The sequence below is a fragment of the Carassius carassius genome, chromosome 45 (assembly GCF_963082965.1).
Source record: "Carassius carassius chromosome 45, fCarCar2.1, whole genome shotgun sequence".
Classification (NCBI taxonomy): Eukaryota; Metazoa; Chordata; class Actinopteri; order Cypriniformes; family Cyprinidae; genus Carassius; species Carassius carassius.
The window spans coordinates 13,945,852-13,956,978 of record NC_081799.1 but is presented as its reverse complement, the minus strand read 5'-3'; the positions used below and the strand labels follow the sequence as shown (position 1 = coordinate 13,956,978).

At 37.9% G+C, this 11,127-nt stretch overlaps 2 protein-coding genes across 4 annotated transcripts in view; both read right to left on the bottom strand.

Moving 5' to 3' along the window:
* Window positions 1–250: 250 nt before the first annotated feature.
* Window positions 251–6,532, bottom strand: LOC132127671 (zinc-binding protein A33-like). 2 transcript variants are annotated; one of them, XM_059539654.1, is made up of 8 exons: window positions 6,257–6,532; window positions 5,764–5,981; window positions 5,481–5,526; window positions 3,793–3,888; window positions 3,433–3,657; window positions 2,500–2,522; window positions 2,239–2,354; window positions 251–1,202 (listed from the first exon to the last, which is right to left on the bottom strand). In XM_059539654.1, exons 1-8 carry the CDS (start codon window positions 6,440–6,442, stop codon window positions 673–675), a joined length of 1,440 nt encoding a protein of 479 aa, XP_059395637.1. In that variant the 5' UTR covers window positions 6,443–6,532; the 3' UTR covers window positions 251–672. The 2 variants fall into 2 exon arrangements, with proteins under 2 accessions (XP_059395637.1, XP_059395638.1); XM_059539655.1 differs by lacking the exon at window positions 6,257–6,532 and adding an exon at window positions 6,088–6,213.
* Window positions 6,533–10,330: 3,798 nt separating this feature from the next.
* Window positions 10,331–11,127, bottom strand: part of frem2a (FRAS1 related extracellular matrix 2a) — a 56,655-nt gene continuing 55,858 nt past the window's right edge. For both annotated transcript variants that reach the window (XM_059539652.1, XM_059539653.1), the window contains exon 25: window positions 10,331–11,125. In XM_059539652.1, the coding sequence (XP_059395635.1) occupies window positions 10,619–11,125 (507 nt within the window). In that variant the 3' untranslated portion in view covers window positions 10,331–10,618. The remainder of the gene's footprint in view (window positions 11,126–11,127) is intronic.

Genomic DNA, 11,127 nt, shown 5'->3' with positions numbered 1-11,127 from the left:
GTATTCAAAGTTGCATAGCACCTATTACAGTCTGAGCGGTTACGAAATGGGGCCTCATGTAACACTCTCATTACAGGGTCATTTGTCTAACAAATACATCTTTTACAGATAAAACTGTGCCTAAAAGTATGTAAACAATGAAATGTATGTGGGAGGAAAGTGAATATATGCCACATAATGGAATACGCAGCAGTAAAAAAAAAAAAAAAAAAAAAAAAAAAAAAATCGAATATATATTTTTTTCAACTCATTTGACAAATTATGACAATGTTGTAATCAAACATTAATCCATTTTACACCTGATTCAATCCTTATTTTCACGTCTACACTACTGTACAAAAGACAACACTGAGGTCTAAGACAGAAGACGACACAGAGCAGCTAAAGTCGACATTTGCGTAAAAACCTGCAATGCCTCTCTACCTGAATTTCAGTGGGGCTACATCAAAATTCAAGAGCAAAAGAAATTCAATTCACACCTTCAGATTATGGTGTATATCAAAGCTCTATTCAGATCAACTGAATCCAAAAACCCAGAAGAATTTAAGAACAATTGTCCTCCCTACTTCCAAGAGGGAAATGCCCTGAAATGTATACCAAAACACAAAAACAGGAGCATTTATCATGATTTGTTTTCTTTGTTGCGAACTGCACGTACGCATCGCTTCATTTTCAGTAGAAATGACATATTTGTAGTCGGCTGCCTGGGTCGTTTTTCCCTGGGCTGAAGAAGGGCGATACAGGCTCGTCAAAGTATGTGACAAAGTTATAGATGCGTTTCATAGTGACGGCGTCGAAGAAAGTAACGTGGCCCCTGTCGTAATCTAAGAAGATGCCGACACGAGGAGAGTTCCAATAGTCCGCCACGGGCACGCGCGAGTCTTCCTCGTTGGCGTACAGTCGGTCTTGAAGACACAGGCTCCAGTAGCCAGCAGAGGGCGATAGGTTTACAAAACCTTTACGGTTGCTGTACTCGGTGGTGACGCCCAGATACCAGACCCCCTTGTCCCGTACGTCCACCTCCCAGTAGTGCTGTCCGCTGGAATACTGGGCGGTAGCGAGCACCCCGAAGAAACGGGTGAAACGCTGCGGCATGTCAGGCTCCTGGGAACGCATGCGGCCCTCCTCCACTTTGGTGTCAAAGTCGCTGATGGCCAATGATGGGTGAGCCGTGTCTAAATCCAGGGTCAGATTTTGAGGCACTGGAAAACGGGAAATCTGATTAGCCATTTAGCATGTAATTAAAACAAGATTGTTGCAAAAACTATAAATAAAAATTATATATTTGTTAATAAGATTGTCGTTTCCATTTCAGATTCGCACAAAACCTTTGCAATATTTTGTAAATGTTGATATAAAAAAAAAAAATTCTCAAAATTAAAGCATTTCCATTATGCAATGTTTTGCGACTAAAACAATTTTTCCTCTCACGATAAGTCATGGTGACGGATGTTGGTAGGTTTGTATATATTTCGCAGCCACCAAACTAACCATTATTTTTAACTGAAGGAGACGTAGGCGAGTATCTTTATCAAAACAGCACGGAGAGCCACTTGCTCAGGTAGCCGCAGATGTGTGCGGTGTAAACAAGAGGTTATACAAGAATTAATGCCCTTTATACTTAAGTGTTTTTGTGGAGGTTATATTAGCCTGAAGAATGATCATGTGACTTTTACGTATACCTGAAAATGTAAAAAAAAAAAAAAAAAAAAAAAAAACTATTAATCGTTCTAAATATTAAAGAATAGCAGCGCCTATAACGATACAGGCACAGAAAAAAGATATAGTTGGAGTCACTTCCAGGACAATTTTTTCCAGCTGATGAATGATACAAACATTGACAGCCAATCAGAATCCATCCTTCTATAATGAGCTCGAGAATCTTTATTTTTTTTTGGTGTGAACGGGGCTTAAATCTTTTTTGTGATATACGAGTATTTTTTTGCAAAATTTATGTGTTTGCATTGGGTGAATTTTCAATTCGTAATTTCTTGAAGGGTAATGGAAACAGTTACTGAGGGGGTAAAAAAAAAAAAAATTCACAGTGAAATTTTGGCTAAATTTCTAAAAAGTCCATTGTCAATAGTATAGTGATGTATGAAGCTACTTTCTGTTGGTCAATGAGACAAATTCAAATTAAATTCCAAATATCAAATGTTCCAACCGAAATGACTGGATTTACCCTGCAAAGATTCTCCAAATAACGTGACCGCACCTTAAAGCACCAACAGTACGTACTTGTGTGTAACACGTGCATCATCTTCTTCCACATGATGAGCTGAAAAGGGCCTGTGAACTCTGAGAAATCTGGAGGAGAGTTAAGGGCCTGGACGCTGAGGTTTACGTGACAGGAGCTACGAGAAAAACAAAACAAACACATTATGAGAGACAAACACTAAAAATACCCAGATTATTAGCGGAGCAGATATAATCATAGCTAACAAGTTAAGGAATTATACTGCTAAAAAAAAAAACTAATAATAATACAGATTCACATACCTTAAGTATGAATGACTGATACTCTGAGGAAAAAAAAAAAAAGTTAAATGTTAATAATAATAAGTGTCATGCTGCAAAGTCATATAAAGTCACAATTGTGAGAAGCAAAAAAGCAATAAAAATACATGGCCAGATTTCATGTAATGATATAATGATATATAATGTAATTACACCAAAGATGACAACTATAACAATAACTATACTGTTTTTTTTAATCAGAATTATTTGAACAGAAATGTCCAGATTTCAAATATAACAATAATGACGGATGAAAGATTTTATTTTTTTCCCAGCTGATGAATGTTAAAACCTCGACAGCCAATCAGAATCCATCCAACTTCAAATAGCTTGAGCACTTAAGGTGGCAAAACTTCAACATCCTTATAATAAACACAGCATTATCATATTATGGATGACATTTTTGTGGACACTAATACAAGTTATTGTTCTTTGTGTAAACTGTCATAATCATGAAAATACAAGAAATTGTATTGTAAACTTTAAAAGAACAAATATGAAATTATGGGTTGTTCAAATTTATAATTCAGATTTCCATTTTATGCTTACAACCAGTATGTTTGTCGCAGTTTAACATATTTTATTATTTACTTGTATAATGTTATATTTATTAATCAAATTCAGAACATTAATAATAATAAAATTAATTATTCATGTAAGCATGTTCTGCACATTTTGCACCCACGTCAGTTCAGAAAATGTGGAAAATATTTCACCCAAAAATGAAAATTCTGAGGGTGAGCAATTAATGACAGAATTGTCATTTTTGGCCGAACTAACCCTTTAATGCCCCGTCATGTCCAAAAGAACACAATTCTTCTTCTGAACTAAAAAAGTATATATGTAATTCGAAGCATGTTATTTTATAACAGATGAGCTGTTTTAGACAGTGACTGGACATATGAAGTTCTTCACCTCGAAGTTAGCGCTGTCACTTAGCTGGTTCTGAATTTCAGTGATGGCTTTGTCCACTTTGGCTGCCTCGCTCTCCACCCGCTTCAGGTTGGCATCGATCAACCCAATAGTGGCCTCCGCTTCGACCTCCAACCTTTCCAACAGATCATCCTTCTCATCCAACAAAAACTGAACCAGGGCACCAACATCTTCTTCGATCTTCTCCTTCAAGGCTTGTTTTTTGAGCTGTTGAGTTATAGATGTTTGAGATTCAGCATCAAGGCTTCCTCGTGGATCATAAATCCACAGCAGGTTATATAACCACCCATTTTTGAGTCATTTGTATGTAAAGTCAGCGTGGGAACAACTGAGCTTGCATACCTTGACATCAGTTTTGGCCTGCTCGTCTGTGCTCTTTGCTCTCGTACACATGGACTTCTGCCAGTTCAGCTTGATGAGTCTCAGCTTCAGCTCACTCTGCATATTAAAACAAGAGAGAGATCTTTCAATCTTCAAGTATTAATGCACAAAATGTAAGCAAAGTACAATAGAAGAAATGGTTCTGTGAGGGATCTTGACAACATATATGGACCTTATCACTGTAGCAGTACTAACAATGTAAACAGAGTTAAGTGTAACAGTTCACATGATGAAACTGGACACTACACTATGAGGGAGTTTAAGATTGCACATTTCAATAATCTTTGGAATGTGTTGTAGAGTTGCTTTACATTTTATTGTGTTTATTCACAAGATTCATTTTCAAACAACAGTTCTCTTTTCAGTTTGCAAAAGAGCGAAAAAACAGTTACTTTACACTTCATCTAATACTTGATCAAGTTTGACCTTGGAAACTGAACAAGGAGTATAAAAACAATCCAAAGGAACAGATAATTCCATTTGCATGTGAAAGGGAAGGATTAGGAAGAATTCTTTGCCCAGCACAAACCATGACTGATGAACCAGTTTTACCAGCCATTTAGATTTTTAACAGTCATTTTTAGATTTCAAATATATAAAATATTATATAAATCAATAACATAATAATGAAATAAAATACAGATTTCCATTTAACTTCCCATTTAGAGTTTTCATTTGGAACTTAATTTAGGTTAACAACAAATATTATAGGATTTGTATACATATACATACATATATATATATACACACACACAATTTTAATAATGACATTGAAAATTGATAATTGAAAAATATAGAGAAAATGTATTCTATATATATATATATATATATATATATATATATATATATATATATATATATATATATATATATATATATATATTTTTTTTTTTTATTAGTATGCAGAGCCCTTTGTTAACTTAGGTTAACAACAAATATTAGCCATTATATTTGGAATTATAAAAAAAAAAAAAAAAAAAAGATATTCACATTTTAATTGAAATACAATTTCATATAATTATTTCAATAATATAATATGAATATACTGAAAATGAATTATTTATTTAAAAAAGAATGTTCAGAGCTCTGCGTTCATAATGCACCAGACTAAAAAAGCTAATTAAAATTGCCAAGGGTCAAGGTTCATTTCTAGTGTTCACATTAGACTACTAATATGAAGAAATATTCTTCTTCACACATATTGGTGTATCGGACCCAGCAGCTGTTAGATGAGCAAAACAGTGCAAAAAGTCCCCGCATTTGGAGTTAATTTCACAACTAGATCCAGAAAACACCAGACACTGGTCACACAGTATTTGGTTTGAAATGTTCCAAAACACACACTGCAAACACCACAATCAAACAATGGCTAGGAGTTACTAAAAGACATTTCCAAGGCTATCTGGTAGGAAAAAACACAACGTAAGTGCAAAATGCTACAAGTACATACAACACGGCGGTGACAGATAGTCACTCCTTGTTCCAGCCCCAAGGTTAGCAATGAATATCAATGGCTTCTGGTGCCAACTCCAGCATTTAGACCAAGATAACAGGAAGAGAGAAACAGACACTACAAACAAGTGACAGAGACAGAAAGGCTAAATCAAATCAGTTACACAACAGACAAGACTGAGCAATGTCAAACAAACCTTCATGTCTTCAACAACCTCGGGTACAGGAGCAACATCATGGTGTCTAGAAAAATAATAAAATGACAAATGATGCCTCATTTCTAAAGCCATTTTAATCTAAAACGCTACAATAAAGTAACGTTACATCTGGTCCTCAGAAAGAGGTCAAAGCATCGAAACCTAACTGAGCTGCCCACACAGACAGTATTTTGAGCATACAAGCCCAAAAATGATGTCTAGGCAGGTAGTTCGCTAGGTTTTGAGTGAATATGGGGAACATCTTCAGGTGACTGAGCCTCACCTGTGGGCTCTGGACTCCCGACACACCACGCAGATGGGCTTCCTGTCCGTGTGGCAGTACAGTTTGAGCTCCTCGTGGTGTCGCTCACATTTCCCGTCCATCTTCACGGGTTTCGAGGGTGCTGAGGGCCTACACGTCTTCAGATAGTCGAAGTCGCTCAGTTTATCCACCAAGTTCTTTACCAGGTAGTTCTTGGTGAAACTCATTTTCGCAAACACCTGCAAAAGACGCAGAAAGGTATCGGTGATGTGCATTAATAAAAGGCTCGTGCGGCGATTTGTAGCCTATGTTATGATACAATAAACGAGGTCGGATAAATCACACCTATTATTGTCAACACAGTAAAGTCCGGTTGTTAATTAGACTGTCGGTTTAGGTCATTGTGCATGATTAAGACGCAAATGTAACGTTATGAAAATCCGTTAAGTTCATTCGAGCAGCTGTAACTAAGCAACCCAGAATACAGCAACATTTATCAAAACAAACCACGCACCATCCTGCACTCCGGACACTGGTAACCCACATCATCGCCTCCATTTTCCTCCCAGTGCATCAAAATGCACATGCGGCAAAAATTGTGGCCGCATTTTAAAATGACAGGGTCGTCGAAGTAATCGAGGCAAATAGAACAGACTAATTCCTTCTGAAGCTCTCCTCTCGAATCTCCGGCAGTGGCCATGTTTCCCCAAGCAAGTTGCAACAGTGTAACTGCTTTACAGAGCCAGAAGTGACTCTAGGCGGAAAACAGAGATAAGAAAAGAGAGAGAGCCCATTCTGAACTCACTTCCTGGTACAGTCACGTGAGGGCTTGTGGTAAATCTGATTGGTTACGTTATCTAGCTCGCAGAGAAATGTTCTCGAATCGGTTCTTTCGAGCAGTTCGTTTCAAAGAGTCCCACAACACCTAAACATTATTCGTTTGTTTTTTTCTGTCCTGGATTTCATCAGCTTTTTTTTATTTAATGAACTTTATTGAACAATATAAACTACCATAACTGGCCTGCACAAAAGCAAAATTTCAGACAACAGAAGAGGAAAAAATTACTAGGGGTTTCAGTAAGTTTAAGAAGGTTTTTTTTTTCATTTGTTCAGTGACAAAAAGTAATGATAGTTACTGAGGGGTCATATAATTAGAATATCATCAAAATTGATTTATTTTACTGATTCCATTCAAAAAGTGAAACTTGAATATTATATTCATTCATTACACACAGGCTGATATATTTCAAATGTTTATTTCTTTTAATTTCGGATCGGTGCAGCTTCTGCAGTAATGCGGTCGATGTACCGGTCTGTCGTGGTGAAGAAAGAGCTGAGCCGTAAGGCAAAGCTCTCGATTTACCGGTCAATCTACGTTCCTACTCTCACCTATGGTCATGAGCTTTGGGTCATGACCGAAAGGACAAGATCCCGGATACAGGCGGCCGAAATGAGCTTTCTCCACAGGGTGGCTGGGCGATCCCTTAGAGATAGGGTGAGAAGCTCAGTCACCCGGGAGGAGCTCAGAGTAGAGCCGCTGCTCCTCCACATCGAGAGGGGTCAGCTGAGGTGGCTCGGGCATCTGTTCCGGATGCCTCCTGGACGCCTTCCCGGGAAGGTGTTCCGGGCGCGTCCCACTGGGAGGAGACCACGGGGAAGACCTAGGACACGCTGGAGAGAATATGTCTCCCGGCTGGCCTGGGAACGCCTCGGTGTCCCCCCAGAAGAGCTGGAGGAAGTGTCTAGGGAGAGGGAAGTCTGGGGTTCTCTGCTTAGACTGCTGCCCCCGCGACCCGGCCCCGGATAAGTGGAAGAAGATGGATGGATGGATGGACTTGACACCTGCATACAGTGCCAAAGCTACCAGTACCTGGTTTAAGGACCATGGTATCCCTGTTCTTAATTGGCCAGCAAACTCGCCTGACCTTATCCCCATAGAAAATCTATGGGGTATTGTGAAGAGGAAGATGCGATATGCCAGACCCAAGAATGCAGAAGAGCTGAAGGCCACTATCAGAGCAACCTGGGCTCTCATAACACTTGAGCAGTGCCACAGACTGATTTACTCCATGCCACACTGCATTGCTGCAGTAATTCAGGCAAAAGGAGCCCCAACTAAGTATTGAGTGCCGTACATGTTCATACTTTTCAATTGGCCAAGATTTCTAAAAATCCTTTCTTTGTATTGGTCTTAAGTAATATTCTAATTTTCTGAGATACTGAATTTGGGATTTTCCTTAGTTGTCAGTTATAATCATAAAAATTAAAAGAAATAAACATTTGAAATATATCAGTATGTGTGTAATGAATAAATATAATATACACGTTACACTTTTTGAATGGAATTAGAGAAATCAACTTGATATTCTAATTATATGACCAGCATCTGTATATGTAGCCTGCTACATCCTATCCATTTTACTCGTACTCAGAGAAATGAGTACTCAGTGACAGATGAGAGATGTGTAGCACAACATCTTACTCAAATTTACCTGTTGATGGACAAATGAATGCAGGCATGACAGTTCAATCCTTCTCCATCGTGCTTGGACTTGATGCATTCAGAACATTACCAAAGGTATTCTGGTAGTGGTTTGGAAAATGAGAAATGCATTGGTAATTACAAACTTTAAAAAAAAAACACTTTAGAGACTTCTGTGTGTGGCCCCTCTGAAACCAGCAGCCAATCTCAGCACTGAAATGGAAATGCACCAAACTGTAATCTCTTCCCCATCAGAGAGGGATAAATGTACCCTTCCAACAGACATAACTTCTGAGTCTCCCGTGGGACAATACACAGCGTTCTGAGTCTCCCATCCAGAGATGCAATAACAGATGCAGCAAGCTCTAAATCTCCAGCTATCGAGGCAGCAACAGATTTTGAGTTTTAAGCCTGTGAGGAACAAGACATCAACAGATAAAATACTTTCAATGTATTCGTCCAGCAAGACCACAACAGATGCATCATGTCCTGCATCTCCATCCTAGAGAGACCAAATTTTGAGTCTCTAGAGAACCTTCACTTCAAGGTACTTTCTTCAGCGTGTTCCAGATTTTAGGACCCTTCGGTGCTCCAGGAGATCAGCATACTACAACTGAACAAACACATTTTTAGCAGTTATCAGACATTCAAATATGTAAAGTCTCAAGACTTTGTTTATTTTGTGCTTCAAAGCCCAGTACATAAAATGCCTTTAGCACTGTAAATATTTCGGAGTGAACCATGTACAAAAAACACAATATCTCACCATAAATACAATTTCAAACAAAGAATATTTCATTGTGCCCAAAATGTCGTGCTCGTGTTTGTGAACCTGTGAATACAGAAACAATCCACTGATTTTATTGCATAGCACATTTCTTTTTAAATATTATCAGCCTGATGAGGAATATATTTGTCAGGAGGTGAACTGGATTTGACAATAGGATGCTGGTTTTTCATGGATGCCCAAACCATTTAATGTGTCTAATGACAGTGAAGACAACAAAAATGTTATAGCTGATACATCAGTGTCAATCTGGTCAATCTGGTTAGAGAAAAAAACCCAACTCCAATAGACAGTCAAACACAAATTTAGAAATCTGATGGATTTCCTGTGTCAGTTTTTCCCTTATTTTAAAAAGACACTCAGTGAGATAAGACTGCAATATTTAATACATGCGGTTCCCATGAATACTAATGCTTAAATTATAACAAGTAATAAAAACAGCAGCAATGGGCTGAATGTAAACTTCGTGACAACAACTATCTGAAGATGATGTGAAATGCATATTCAGCATTTCTCCATTAAAAGCTTGGCACTTGCTGTTTAAAACCAGCATATCTGTGATATGCTTTAATACATGCAAATGTTTAATACTAGAGATAAATAAAGGTGAAGCACACAATACAGGTGTCAGTGTCGTGATCAGCTCATTTGAATGCACCACATGACCCATAAGAAATGACTTAAACATTACTTTTCCTTTCAGAATCTTATCATCTTTATAAATTATATCATTTTTCTTTCATCTGGTGTTACCCAGTGTTCAAAGTGACAGGGCTAATGAGATTGAGATTTTTTCAAATGAATTTTTTATTTAAACTTTCATACACTTTGTATGGAATGTGCTATGAAAAAAATTGTATTCACAACTAATTAAAGGTAAAAATAAAAATAAAAATTAGGTTAACAACAACAACAACAATAATAATAATAATGATGATGATTATTATTATTAAATAATAATATTTTAGACCTAAAAAAACCCTCTCAAATATTATTACTTGGAGAAAAAAAACTTTATTACATGAAAAGTTTTTTTTTCTTATTTATTTATTTTTATTCAAAAGAGTGGTCCTTCTTTATTTTATTGTACTTTTATTACTACTATCACTATTACCACTATTATTCTAGTTAATATTTTATTTTGGATTTTTAAAAAAATCATTTTGGAATTTAATGGAACTAAAATGGAACCAAATGAGATCTTGTTTCTGTCAATACTGTATGTCCACTGGGACAAAATAATATTCAAATGATTAATATTTAAAGGATAATTCTTTCTCTTTCTTTCTTTCTTTCTTTCTTTTGTTCTTTCGTTCTTTTTCACATTCTAGTCTACTTCCAAAAAAGTCGGTAGTGCACTATTGGGACTCCTGAGAATTCTGAACACTGGGTAAACCTCAATCCATTATTGGACAAGCTAAAATTCAGCGTTACAACATAAAACGTAATATAAAATGATTTCTTTGGGCTGGTGATGAACTGGGTCGTGAGTTCTATATAAGATAAAACCTGTCAGAGGCACTTGTTTAAAACAAAGAAAAGAAAGCAAATTGATCCCATCTATGACAAAGGAGAACAGTAGGATCTCCAAGCTGTCCATTAGTCCCTCAAACCTCTGAGCTGTCACCATCATCAAGGCTACTTCTGACTATAACAGGCTGCAGGCTGGACGAGACTCTTGGGGCCTTTTTCACAGGCGTCTGCCTTGAGCGAACCATCAGTGCCAACACTAGAACCACGAGGGCGGTGAGAAGCAGTCCCACGATGGCTCCTGCCACAGTCACCGCGTCCTCTTCCACACCTCGTCCACTGAGCTCCCGTGGAGACAGTCCGTCAGCAAACAGCTCCTCCCCAGACGCAGAGCGCCGACGGCTGCGGTCCAGAGCGATGTGCATGATATTCGTTCCTCGCTTGTTCTCTGGTCCGATCTCCTCTGCCAAGACTGGGACGTCTCTGTTGGACCGTCTATAGCGTCCTCTGGCCTCCGCTGGAACAAGGTCACCTGATGTTATTGAGTGGTACTCTACACTTCTCTTGCCAATGCCACGCTTGGCATTGTCTTTTGAACGCACAGTGTAGATGGTGTGAATGAACCACTCCCTCCCTACTGCCACCT